This window comes from Artemia franciscana, chromosome 21 (assembly GCF_032884065.1).
Source record: "Artemia franciscana chromosome 21, ASM3288406v1, whole genome shotgun sequence".
Lineage (NCBI taxonomy): Eukaryota > Metazoa > Arthropoda > Branchiopoda > Anostraca > Artemiidae > Artemia > Artemia franciscana.
The window spans coordinates 34,475,843-34,490,640 of NC_088883.1; the positions used below are offsets into that span (position 1 = coordinate 34,475,843).

At 35.0% G+C, this 14,798-nt stretch overlaps 1 protein-coding gene across 1 annotated transcript in view; it reads left to right on the plus strand.

Moving 5' to 3' along the window:
• The window catches only part of LOC136040979 (uncharacterized), a 240,024-nt gene that overhangs the window by 97,720 nt on the left and 127,506 nt on the right, over positions 1–14,798 (plus strand). Inside the window, 1 exon segment of the mRNA XM_065725455.1 lies at positions 12,565–12,842. Coding sequence (XP_065581527.1) covers positions 12,565–12,842 — 278 coding nt within the window.

Consider the following 14,798-nt stretch of genomic DNA (forward strand, 5'->3'; position numbering starts at 1 on the left):
TTTCGGCCAGAAAGTACAACGAGGGTTGGGGCCAGCCATTCTGTGCTTTTGCACAACCTTTCTGCTTACCATCCCCAGATTTATCTTGGTACCCATTTAGAGCTGGATTGACTCTGGCTGAGCTTGAAGAGTCATACCACTGACCCCCATCCCAAACCAAATTACCGGCCACGCTAGGAATCGAACCCGTCCACCTTGGATAAAGGATTCCCAACCCAGTGTGCCAAACACTTAACTAGGATGGCTCTTGAATATAGAATATAATAAACCATATGGAATACTATATAGGCCTACTGACATAATTTTTCTTTTTGCTGAAGAGCTCGATTTGCTACTTTACTTTATTTCAGGACCCTCTAAATTAAAGGATAGATTAAATTTAAAATTAAATATAAGATCAGAAGTGGCTGTACAGATTCTTTGAAAGATTCACATACAGATTAGGAGGTACTTGTATGATACACGCCCTACCTAATCTTCTTCTAATATGTTTCTCTGACTCTCAATCCTAATGAAATATACCAAAGTAAGTTAAAAACATAATACTTAGAAGCAATTCTGGGCTATATGTTTGCATATTAGGGCATGGAGTGGGGTAGAGTATAGCGGTCTGCATGCCTAATGTGTCAGGTAGAATTATTCTGCATATTATGTAATAATAATTGTTTTTTAACTTCAAACTGTCCAAATACTTTACCCCCACCCCCTAATGTGCAAATATATAGCCCTTATTATGAATTTCCCGTCTATTCTATCACTTCTCTTTGTCTTGTCTCACGCTAAGCTGAAGGAAAACTAACAAAAAAAAAAAAAAAAACGGTTCTATAATGCGTCAATGAATGAACAAATTGAGCAGTAGGGCGTGTATCATACAAGTACCAGATTGGGTTTTCGGTTAATAGCATGAAACATAGCTTCGGATTTCAAACTGTTTGGTTGTTGAAGTGAGTTGAGTGTAAATTGATTGGATATTTAAGGGTGAAACTGATTTTCTAAGGTTTGCAACCTGTCCCCTACTCTCCATTTCTGCGACAATGAACGTTTAGTTGCATTAATTGCAGGCGATGAAAATTGAAGAAATAACAGCGGTTTTGTGATGTCACGTGATTTCGAATCTCAGATTTCTTTATTGTGAAACTGCTAATTAAAAAAGAAATTAAACCCATTGATTCCAAAAATTAAGTTTGAACGTTTTTTCATCGCGACACGTTTTTAAATCTTAAAAACGTATAAAACGTACGAATAAATTCATTTTCCTTTTGGAGGGGGGGAGGGTCGCCTTAAAAAGATAGTTTTGTTAGGAACAATTATTTTATGCCTACTCGAAAAAATAATTATTGTATTATTATTTTATTATTATTATTATTATTACTGAAAACCTCGTTATGCAGTAACACTGCAAACAACAGAGGAAAGGAGAAACGGTAAAAAAGGAAAAAAACTTAATTAAAAAGAAAATGTCTACCTTTCATAGTTTCTGTAAATTTTTTCTTTGAATTTATGAAATTTTAATGGTTAATCCCAATGTTTGAAAAATTAATCACTATAAAAAATAAAATCAAAAACGAAATAGAGAAAAGAAGTTATCTTAAAAACTTGAATGATCCAAAAATTTAAAATGGGTTTTGATGCAAAATTCATATGAAAAGCTAATAAGAATAAATCCATCATGGGCAACAACTTTGGCAGGACAGGGGAAGGGCTTATTGGTCAATAGCCACCCATAAAATGTTCCTAGGGGGAGGAGACTTAGCTTCTAATGGGGCTCTAAGGAGCCAAGAAATTTGCATTTAGGTTTTCTATAATCAGTGTAAACTCAACATGATGAATCCTACCTATCTGCCAAAAATAAAAACTTTTAACCCCTCCTGGTTTGACAGAAAAAAGATGTTGGCAAATTTAATTAGATTTTAGAAGCGAAAAAACGCCGAATAAATCTTCTTAAGACCTTTCCAACTTGACCAACTTTGATCCTGTTATTTGGATCCTTGCCAGCATTTTCAAAGATTTCTCTTTTACCATAAATTGCGAATTTTTTCCAGTTCTTTTCACTCCAAGGTCTTTCTAATTCGTTCAGACATGCTGTTATTTTACCATCCAGACATAAGCTTATAGCATTTAGTCTGTTTCTAAGGGATTTCTTGTGGGAACACCGTATCCAAGGTAATGCAATCCAGTAAAAATCTTTAGTTCCACGGTCTTTTGTAAAGTTCGGAAAATTTCAATGAGAGTTGCTTTGTATTTAGAGGTATTGCCACTTTGAGTACTGCAAACGGGAAAAAAGCTTTAGACTATTCTCACAAATTTATCTGCTAATTAAAACTTTAATTTAATTTATTTGACATTGTTACTGAAAGAGAAAAATCAAAAAATTTTGAAAAATATACTTCACAATCAGTAGAATAATGAGAATCAATCCCAATAAATTCTGTCGACTTAAAATTGTTCTTTAATATTTTCAAAAAGTTCGCGGTAACGAATGTAAGTGAGGACTGACTAGGTCCAATAGTAAAAGAAACTCTAAAAATAGTATTTTGATAATTATTGATGCACGAATAGGATTGGCTTTTTATGCTGATTCCAAATATATAAAATTAATTAAGTTTAATGTTATATCCATCAAAAGCTAAGAGCAAGAGAAAATTCCTCCGATGTTTGGAAAAGGAGGACTCCCACTCCTCCTAAAAAAATAAAGTGATCTTAACAAAAATGACGCTGTAAGATTCCATATATCCGAGAGCCTTACTGTAGCGGTTTTAAGCTTCTTTGATTTTGTATTTTTTGCCTGGAGAAAGCTCACGGATTCATGTTTATTTGTTGTTTTTTTCCCCAGGAATGATTGTATTGAACCAACAGTCTTAGAAGATTGGGAGAGGGCTTATTCAGACTGAAATCGAAAGTACAAGTGCCTTCTGAATGATAAAAAAGATTGAAGGGCAAATAGCCCTTTTGCGCTCCTTTTTCCAAAAAGACATCTGTCATTTGATTTAGCATAGTTGAAAGATACAATAACTATGCCTTTGGGGATGAAAAGATCCTCCACAGACATCGGGGAAAGAACTGTAAGCTATGCAATTTGCATATTGCTTGCATGTAGCATTTATGTTGGGAAATAAACGGAAACTTAGAGGAGGATTTTTGCGAGGAGTGATTTTCCACAGGAAGAATTTTATATTCAGAGCAAATTTTTTTTTGGGGGGGGATTTTTCAGCAGAAAGTTTTACACGGGAAGGAGATGATTTCCTGGCATCACTTGAAAAAGGCTAGGAAATTAAATAAAGAAAATAAATTCTTTCAACAGAAAGTAAGGAGCAAGCTTAAGAAGAGAAGGAATTATTTCGTATATGACAGCAGCCGTCCCTGTTTATGTCCTATGTAGATGACAGCACCTTCGCTCACTATGCTGAAGTTTGACCTTTGGAAAAAATTTTTTAAAAAAGACTGCTCAAGTAAAAGGGCGATTGAATTTGAATGAAAAGTATTTTTAAAGAAGACCTTAGCGTAAAGAGTAAACTTTGAGGAAGGGGTAGCCCCCTCATTCACGGAATAATTTCTGTTCGTCTTAACGTTGCTCCTTACTTTCAGTTGAAAAAAACTTTATATTTAACTTGATATAGAACCATTCACTTGAAGAGGACGAGCCATCTATTATTGCAACAAGTCTCCGTCACAACTCATTTCCCTCCATCAGATATTTATTCTATGAGTAAGATTATTATTTCATCCTTTTGTAATAAACCTTAAATTATTCTATCTTCCAATAAGTTTGATTGTCTACTTCGGAATATATTCAGTATCCTTCCCTATCCCGATGTGGGAATACTGACCTGTCATTAGTCAGCGGTCATACCGTAATCCATTTACCCCGTACTTTGTTCGGGAACCATTCTGGGATTGATCAATCACAAAGAAATGAGATTCGGGAATTTAAAGTGACAGAAACCATTAAGCATTTGTTTTCATTCAGGATTAGGAAATGGCTTTTGTTTGTGAAGGCAAAAGGCGTGAACAATCTTTTTCTTTTTCTTTTACTCTACTTGATTTTGAAAAATCAGGCTTGAAGCTGTATATCGTAAGGTCTCATTATATTATCAAATAAAAAACAAGTTTTTTCAAACTCTCCCTAAAAGTCATAGAATCTTAACGAAAATCACACCATTGCATTTGGCGTATCAGAGAACCCTATAGCAAAAATTTCAAGCTCCTATCTACAAAAATCTGGAATTTCGTATTTTTTGCCAGAAGACAAATCACGGGTGCGTGTTTATTTGTTTGTTTTTTTTTCTTTTCCCCAGGGGTCATCGTATCGACCAAGTGGTCCTAGAATGTCGCAAGAGGGCTCATTCTAACGGAAATGAAAAGTTCGAAAATCCCACCACCAGATTCAGTGTATCCGAGAACCCTACTGTAGAAGTTTCAAGCTCCTATCTACAAAAATGTGGAATTTTATATTTTTTGCCAGAAGGCAGATCACGGATGCGTGTTTATTTGTTTATTTGTTTTTTTTTTTTTCTCAGGGGTGATCGTATCGACCCAGTTGTCCTAGAATGTTGCAAGAGGGCTCATTCTAACGGAAATTAAAAGTTCTAGTGCCTTTTTTAAGTGACCAAAAAAATTGGAGGGCACCTAGGCCCCCTCCCACGCTAATTATTTTCCCAAATTCAACGGATCAAAATTCTAAGATAGCCATTTTATTCAGCGTAGTCGAAAAACCTTATAACTATGTCTTTGGGGACGACTTACTCCCCCACAGTCCCCGTGGGAAGGGTTACAAGTTCAAAACTTTGACCAGTGCTTACATATAGTAATGGTTATTGGGAAGTGTACAGGCGTTTTCAGGAGGATTTTTTGGCTGGAGGAGGGTTGAGAAGAGGGGAATATGCTGGGGGAACTTTCCATCGAGGAATTTGTCATGGGGGAAGAAAATTTCCATGAAGGGAGCGCAGGATTTACTAGCATTACTTAAAAAAAAAAACAATGAAAAAGTTTTTTTTCAGCTGGAAGTAAGCAGCAGCATTAAAAGTTAAAACGAACAGAATTTATTACCCATATGAGGGGCTCACCTCCTCCTAATACCTCGCTCTTTACGCCAAAGTATTTTTAGTAATTTCAACTATTTATTCTGCAGCTTTTGTGATTCAGGGGTCATTCTTAATGAATTGGGACAAAATTTAAGCTTTAGTGTAAAGAGCGAGGTACTGACAAGGGGGGAACCCCCTCATATATGTTATAAAACATAAGAATACAAAAGTTCTTTACGTAATCTAATTTATAAGTTACGTATATCTTTTACTTATAAAAAGATTCGTAAAAAATTAAAAGTTCTAGTTGCCTTTTTAATTAACCGAAAATCGGAGGGCAACTAGGCTTCCTCCCCCGCTCTTCTTTTCTCAAAACCATTCGATCAAAATTATGAGAAAGCCAATTAGCCAAAAAAAAATAAATATACAAATTTCGTTTTAATTATTCCTCTGCGGAGAGCCAAAATCAAAACATGCATTGATTCAAAAACGTTCAGAAATTAAATAAAAAAAAAGGTTTTTTAAATGAAAGTAAGGAGCGACATTAAAACTTAAAATGAACAGAAATTACTCTGTATATGAAAGGGGCTTTTCCTTCTCAACGCCCCGCTCTTTACGCTAAAGTTTTATAATGTAGAGTTAAGAGAAAGAGTCAAACTTTAGCATAAAGAACGGGGCGTTGAGAAGGAAAAGCCCCTTTCATTTACGGAGTAATTTCTGTTCGTTTTAAGTTTTAATGTCGCTCCTTACTTTCATTTAAAAAACTTGTTTTTTTATTAATAACGAGAAAGCAAGACATATAAAGAAATTTTGTACAGGAATTCTGGCAAATTCCCCCAGTATACAATTTACCCTGAAAATTTCACCCTGAAAAATTCTCTCTCAAAAGAAAATTCTCCCTGTGTAAAGTCCCCTATCCCCGCAAAAAATTCGTCCTCCCCTCCCCGCCCGAAAAATGTATGCCTATTTCGCAATAACAAATACTATACGTAAACAATGTGCAAGTTTTATAACTAAAAGACCTTTCCCCAGGGTTGTGGGAGGTCATTTTATCTCTAAGGACATAATTATTAGACCCTCCAACTATGTTGGATAAAATAGCAACGTCAGGCTTTTTATAATCATCCCTGGAGAAACAAACAAAAGAAACGAAAAAAAAAACACACAAAAAAACAAGCAAATAAATAAAGACACATACGTGATCTTTCTTCTGGCAAGAAGTACAAAATTTAATCCCGAGGATTTGTATGTAAATCAAAAGCTAAACAAGAGCTAAGAGCTCATATGGAACTAGTGAGGAGGTCAGAAGCGCCAAGAGCTCATTTGGTATGAGCTCTAACAACATTCTTAGAATCAACAGATTGATTTAAAACGAAAATCAGGGGCTTAATGCCGGTCGGGATTAAAGCTCTTAGTCACGAGGTCCTGTATATAAAAGCTGTATATAACTACAGCTTTAAATTCTAATAGTACTGATAGTAATGCTGTACTTCTAATACTAGTGCCACTAAGTGTAGATGATACAAAAATATCTTGAAATTTACGTTTCAGTGACACAAAATATAAGAATTAAATCAGGTATTTCCTAAAACAGAGAAACCAATTCACGAATCTAACTCTCTTGAAAACTCTTTGACAAAATAACGATGAGCTAAAAATCGGAGATCATATGTGGGTTCCTCAGGATTTATAATAGCCCCAATCAATTTCTGTACCCATGGGGGATACCAACTTTTAACCTCCCCTCTCCCTTTCCGAAGTTATGTCCGAATCGCAAAAAAGTAACAAAAATGCATATAAACGTAACCCCAATAGACCTATCGGTAGGCTATCTATAGTGACTTCAAAGTTGGTGCTCATTTATCCTGAAAATCCTAAAATTCCAAAAAAAATTCTGTATTTATTTTATTGTTCGCTTGCTCTTTTTTTCTTAACCCCATCCGGTCAAAGAATTAGCTCTTAGCGACATACCATAAATTCCTGTGGGTGTGTGTGACAAAAAGTTGCAGAAAGGGAAAATATTGCATTAAATTCTAGCCATAAATGAAAAGTAATAATTAAAAGGTTTAAGAGTAATATAATTCATAAAAGTAGTTAGGTGTAATGAAAAGCAATAATAATAATCAGTAAAGTGAAATACTTGGCGCCAAGAAACAGGCATACCTGTAAAAATTTATTTCAGGAATTATGGACATTTTGGAAGGGGAAAACTTCGAAAAAAAAACCTATAAAATAACAAGCGATTGGCCTGAGAAAAAAAAGAAGAATTACAGGGTAACTGTGATAAAGATTTCACAGACAAAAATCAAGCAGCAAATAGAAGGCAATCCCCACAAAGGTTACGTGGTATGTAAGGGAGGGGGAATACAAATACACTTAATCACTTAATCAGAGAGAAAGAAAAAGAGAGAGAGAGAGGGAGAGAGAGAGAGAGAGAGAGAGAGAGAGAGAGAGATGGATGAAAAATAAAACAATTTACAGGAATTTATTTTGATCTTTCAGCAAAATGTACACTGGCTCCTATGGAAGTCAAATAGTTGTAACAATATTAGTGGAGGATGTCATAAAGTCCTTTTTGGCCAACCGTCTGGGGCTACACGGAAAGCAGGTCGTCCTTGTCTGGGTTGGGAGGATGTCATAAATAAGGATTTAAAGGAAATGGGAACTTCCTGGGAGGGTGTAAAGAGGGAGGCTTTAAATAGATTAGGTTGGAAGAGGAGCGTGCGTAGCTGTGTTGGCCTCAGGCGGCTTGGTGCTGCAGTGAGTTATTAGTAGTAGTAGTAGTAGTATATTAGTGGAGGCAAAATTTTCAAAGGGCACAGCCAGCCCCCCCCCCCCCGGAGGTGTGTCTAGTTATAAAGGCACAGTGACTGCTAAAGAGTATGAAATTCTTATTCAGTGTGTGGTAGCTTCGTCTAAGCAAACATTGACTGCTTATTTTCATAAGATGTCAAAAAAAAAATTCAATATAGTTTGCTGGAATAAATTTCTAATTATGTCTCTGGATTGACATTTTCCTTGTTTGTATTCTTCTATGAGTATTCAATAATTCATGAAGATTTAATTATTCGATGATTGCAAAACTGACTCGTGAAGCAATATATTGCGTCTCTTGTTATTTTTCTTTTTACAAGTCATAAAAAGAAAATATTTTATGTTTTGAAGATGGGGGGGGGGGATCTAACAACCAAAAAGGCAAGCAAAACTTTCATGGATCATTACTTCCTGAGATAAGAAAGTTTTTTTTTTTTTTTTTTTTTTTTTTTTTTTTTTTTTTTTTTTTTTTTTTTTTTTTACGTGGAAACCTCCCTCTGAATTCAGTAAGCAAACTCGCATGTACGACTTTATTTTAGGAGTAACAAATTTCCGAAGCAGTAACATTGATTTCTGCAAAATGTATATGAAACTGGTATAAAATTATCAATATTCTGATATTCAGGGGGGGGGGCAGGCGTTAAAAAAACCCTTCTAAACGTGCGTTTCTGAAGTTGAGTATCACGCTCCCGTCCCTCCAACCTGTAGTTTCTATTGTTCCGATTAGTATGCTTTTAACTTTGAAGCCCTCAGAAAAGAAAAAAATTAATTAAGTATTAAGTCCAGTGCGCATGTCGCTGAGAAAGGTAAAACATGCGTATTTTGTACATGTAGATTTTAGGTGAAATAATATTCCTCTTCCCATAGCGATCGAGAAGAAACCTGTGAACAAAAAACCATTGATTTTCACTAAGAAAGCTGCCATTCTAAATTGCTTGTGTTCCAGGATTTATTAATACTATTGAAAAAGATTAATATGATTAATCCGAAATATATGATATAATGAAAAATTATATGATTAAAGACATAATTTTATAATATGAAAGGTCGTCACTTAAAGCATTTCTGTATTTTAATTGGATTTCTAATGTCTTTTCCTTAGTTTTGATTAGACCCCAAAAATTAAAGTGAAATGAAAATATAATAATAAGTGGTGGCAATTGAATCGGGAGCGTCGGGAGGGCGTGCACCCTTCTGTGTTTTTTGCGCGCCAAAATTTGGAAAATGTCTTCTTTTGAGGTGATATTTTATTGGAAAAATTTTTATTTTTGATATTCTTCGTTGAAAAACGATAATTTTGCCACCCCCTCTCTCCCTTGATGCTGAAAAATACATATTACCATTTTCTAAATTTTCGTGAATTGGTGCCCCTGATAATAGCGGGTAAAACTTTTAATTAAGGCAGAAAATGTTCACTGTCTTAAATAAATTTTTAATTGCATTATAGGATTTCTAATAACAGGAAAGAGAAATATTTATATTCATCAATTCAGAAAATGAAGGAGGGGGACAACAATGTTTCACCTTTTTTTTTAAAACGAAGACACAAAAACATGTTTTCCAAGTTATAGGGGAGGGGGGGATGATTCAACGAGGATTCCAACAGAATGTATTTTAAGTCTAGGGGGATCTATTCACCCCAATTACAATTACAATATAAATAAACAATATTTTCAAACAGTTCGTGGTAACGAACTGTAGTGAGGAGCGACCCGGTTCAATATTAAACGAAACTCTAAAAAACGGAGCTTTGATGCTAAAAGATACATGAACAAAATCGGATTTTCATGCTGATTTTAAATATATAAGTTTCATCAAATTTAGTTTTTGTCATCAAAAGTTACGAGCCATAGAAAATTTGCCTCATTTTGGAAAATAGGGGGAAATACCCCCTAAAAATTATAGAATCTTAACGAAAATCACACCATTGCATTCAGCGTATCAGAGAACCCTATAGCAAAAATTTCAAGCTCCTATCGACAAAATGTGGAATTTTGTATTTTTTGCCAGAAGACAGATCACGGGTGCGTGTTTATTTGTTTTTTTTTGTGCCCTTTAAAGTGACCAAAGAAATTGGAGGGCACTTAGACCCCCTCCCACGCTCATTTTCCCCCAAAGTCACTGGATCCAAATTCTGAGATAGCCATTTTATTCAACATAGTCGAAAAACCTAATAACTATGTCTTTGGGGACGACTTACTCCCCCGCAGTCCCGCGGGAGGGGCTGCAAGCTACAAACTTTGACCTATTTTTACATATAGTAATGGTTACTGGGAAGTGTACAGATGTTTTCAGGGGGATTTTTTTGGTTTTGGGGGAGAGTTGAAGGGGGGGGTTACGTGGGAGGATCTTTCCATGGAGAAACTTCTCATGGGGGAAGAGACTTTCAATGGAGGGGGGCGCAGGATTTTCTAGCATTCTTTAAAAAAACAATGAAAAATAAATATGAAAAGTTTTTTCTACTGAAAGCGAGGAGCAGCATTAAAACTTAAAACGAAAAGAAATTATTACGCATATGAGGGGTTTACCTCCTCGTAATACATCGCTCTTTACGCTAAAGTTTATTTTTAGTAATTTCAACTATTTATTCTACGGCCTTTGTGATTCAGGGGTCATTCTTAAGGAATTGGGACAAAATTTAAGCTTTAGTGTAAAGAGCGAGGTATCGACGAGGGGTGAGCCCCCTCATACACGCAGTAAAAACATACGAATATAGAAGTTTGCTATGTAAGTTAATTCGTAAGTTACGTAAATTTTTACGAATGAAAACGTTCGTAAAAAATTAAAAGTTATAGTTGCCTTTTTAAGTAATCAAAAATTGGAGGGCAACTAAGCCTCCTCCCTCGCTCCTTTTTTCTCAAAATCTTCCGATTAAAACTATGAAAAAGCCATTTAGTCCCAAAAAATTAATGTGCAAATTTCGTCTTAATTATTTATGTGCGGAGAGACAAGATCAAACCATGCATTAATTCAAAAACGTCCAGAAATTAAAAAAAAAACAAGTGTTTTTTAAATGAATGTAAGGAGCGAGATTAAAACTTAAAACGAACAGAAATTACTCCTTTTATGAAAGGGGCTTTTCCTCCTCAACGCCCCGCTCTTTACGCTAAAGTTTGTTACTGTTTTAAAATGTAGAGTTAAGAGAAAGAGTTAAGAGAGACTTTTTTTTAAATGTTTTTTACTGTTTTAAAATGTAGAGTTGAGAGAGAGAGTTAAGAGAGACTGTAGTGTAAAGAGCGGGGCGTTGATAGGAAAAGCCTCTTTCATATGCGGAGTGATTTCTGTTCGTTTTAAGTTTTAATCTCGCTCCTTACTTTCATTTAAAAAAAAACTAGTTTTTTTTTTTTAATCAAATATCTTTGAACAGATACAATAGGAAAAGACGTTAAATTGCGTAAAGAGCAAAAAATTAGTAATTACAAAAAAGTTTGCATTCATTTCAACAAGGGATTACAACAATTCAAAGACCTTAAAAAAGAAACCCAAAAGTCTGAAGCTTAGTAGAAATCGTTGTTAGAAATTGGACTCTCGAACAACGATTAATAATCTTTTAACAATCCTTTAATAAACAAATATCTTTGAACAGACTTAGTAGGAAAAGATGTTAAAAAGCAAAAACTGGTAATTTCAAAAACATTGGTATATATTTTAACAAGGGATTAAAACAATTCAAAAACCTTAAAAAAGAAAATTGAAAGTTTGAAGCTTAGTAGATATCGTTGTTAGAAACGTTGCTTGGTTTTAATAAACAAATATTTTTGAAATTAACACTATGAAAAGGCAGCAAATTATCTGCGGTTAGAAGACAAGCGACAATGAGAATCCATATATAGAAGCCTGCTGCGTGCCGAGTGCCGGGGCCAGCCGGCTGGTAATTGCAAAAATATTTGTATTTATTTTAACAAAAGGTTACAGTAATTTAGTAACCTTAATAAGGAAAATCAAGGGTTTGAAACTTAGTAGATATCGTTGTTAGAAATCAGACTTGCTTTTATGTTCAGATGTCTTTGAAAAGCTGCAGTATGACAGCAAAGACAGCAAATTGTCTCAAATTGTCTGCGGTTAGAAGACATGCGACCATGAGAATCTATAGATAGAAGCCTGCGGCATGCCAAGTGCCGGGGCCCGGTGGTGCTGCCACCCGGGCTCCCGGTACTAAATATATGTATACATATATATATATATATATATATATATATATATATATATATATATATATATATATTTATGTATATATATATATATATATATATATATATATATATATATATATATATTATAAAGCTATATCTTTAAAGCTAAGTATATACAGGTTTACCGTTGGTCTGGTCCCTTTTGTTTTCGTTTGGCTATGTTGGCCTGGTTTTCCATTTCTAGTTGTATTCACGTGTTTTTTCTTTGTCTAATAAAGTTCAGCGATACATTTGAAGATAGACCTTTGAGGTAAGATCACTACAAAAGATCTTGTTGAGAACATATGATTTTTCTCTTACTTGATTTTGTTATATCGGAATTCTGTTCAAAGTGTATTAAAAAAAATTATCCATCTCTTATTGCTCGAAATAATGAAGTTTAAAGGATACTAGGGCCTCGCCTTTTTACAGCGATTAGAATTAGGGTTGCAGTTGACGCTGCAGCCATGAAATGCTTTTGAAACATTCCAAAGTTCTTTTTGGACTAAGCCTGTTTTGTAGTTAGTGTAAATAATTTATTTTTCATTTATTTTCAGATAACTCTCAATCCCGCTGAGAGAGCTAATTTGCTCACCGATGGAACCCAAGATTTTATCCATTTCGTGAGCAACATGCTGCACACAACAGATATTTGTCAAGCGTTGGTGCCAACTGATGTCGTTGGCAACATCCGCTTTACCCATCCCACACTTTATGTCTTCCCAGGAGGAGATGGAGACTCCGCGTTATTTGGCGTGAATGGTTTTAATATGTTGATTGATGGGGGATATGAAAGAAGGGCCTGTAGTTGGGACTTAACAAGACACCTAGATAGGTAAAATCTTTGTTTTGTTGCCTTCTTAAGTTAAGACCACAGAGGCTGTGTTCCAGGAGATAATCCTCATTAAGGACAAAGCCGTATCCTGGGGGTAAGATTGAGTTTACTGACTTTGAAATACCTTCTCCTAAATTTTATCTTGCTCTTAAAAAAGTAATGAAAATGTATATAAACTAGTATTTGACGTGTTTTGTAAGGTTTTTTTTTGTTAAACCCCTCCCTACACACAGATCCTTCCCTAGAAAAAACCCTGGATACGCCCCCATCAGTTCAAAAGAAATGAAATTTTGCTTATTATGAACATATAGGAACTTGAATTTGTCGTTATCGGTCTCTTAGGATACAGATAATAATTAATTATAATTGGTTTTAATATCCATTAATTAGAGTCCCGTACGAATACTGTGCCGTTTACTAGGCTGTACTTTCCTCAAGGGGTGTCCCTCCTCAAGTGGGAAAGAAAATCAAGTCGTCAGTGGTTGGGGTGGGTGGATGTCATAAAGAAAGATTTAAAGGAAATGGAAACTTCCTGGGAGGGTGTAAAAAGGCAGGCTTTGAATAGAATAGGATGGAGGAGGAGCGTGCGTAGCTGTGTTGGCCTCAGGCGGTTGGGTTCTAGGGTTATTAGTAGTAGTGGTAGTAGTATAATCGGTTTTTGAATGCACACAGGATATTATTTATAAAAATGAACATCAAAACTTTTCGTTCTTTTTACTACCATAAAACTTTACACAAAAGGACCCATCAGGTTTTGAATAATGTACGTTCATCGAGTGAGAACAAATTATTGAATAGTTTGATTACTAACACCATTTTAAATCAATCAGGTGTAGAAAAGTTTGTTTTTCTCTCAAGAAATAAGAATAATGTTATTGGTTTACGAAAATACGTCACAAAGACTAGACATTAGAATCAAAACATATTATTTACCACAGGGAATCGTACGACAACGATATCTCTTTTTCTATTTGATTGAATCGAGGAATAAGAGTTTTAACTAAAAAAAAATTTGTTACAAAATGACCAAGGGGAATAGAGAGGAAACTCACAACCAAACAGCAACATCTAGTATTACCTAGTAAGTTAAAAGTCCTATTTATGCCCAAAATGCATGAAAGGTAAATTTTTTAAAAAAAATTGTTAAATATTGTGTTTTCTGTGAACTAAAGTAGCCTCAAATAGACGTCAAAATTCGCTAATGCCCCATCCGAACATTAATTCTGTATCCGCCCCTGTTGGTAATGCAGAGTTGTTAATGTTGAATCCAAAGGAAATTATATCCTTAATTAAAATTTAAATTCTTAATAAATTGAAATTGGACTTGTTTAAGCTTGATGTAATTTTTTTGAGGCTGTTGGGCGACATTGTCAGTAGTACTAAAAAAAATGAAATAGTATCTATAAAATTTATCCTAATACTCATTACGGATGAAGGATGCCAGATTGTCAGAGATTGTGGCCATCAATTTGGGTGAAAGAAAATCAGGCTGTCCCCACAGGGGGTGAGATTAAATCCCAAGGAAGTATTTGAAGGATCCGCGTGAGGGGGGGGGAGGTAAAGAATGAAGCTTTTAATAAATTGGAGTGGAGGAGGAGTGTGCTCATGCGTGTTGGGCTTAGTCAGCTTGGTGCTACAGGGAGTTTTATCAGCTATACCCATGCTTAATCATCGAAGATTTGCTTTTTTCAGTCTCCTTTTTTTTTAAAAAAAAGACTAAATATAAAGACTATTTCAAGTGGGTGGAGGGGTTCCACGGTTTAAACCCCATCCCGCCCGCCCTCTAATTCTTGTCTGACTCGTACACAAGTTACAAGAATACATGTAAGTGAATTTTTGTTACGTTTTGTAAAGTTCTACTGTGCCCCCCTCACCATACAGGAATCCCGGATACGGCCCAGATTGTGTAACTAGTTAGTTTTGAATTCTGCAACTAGATAGTGTACACCATTTTTA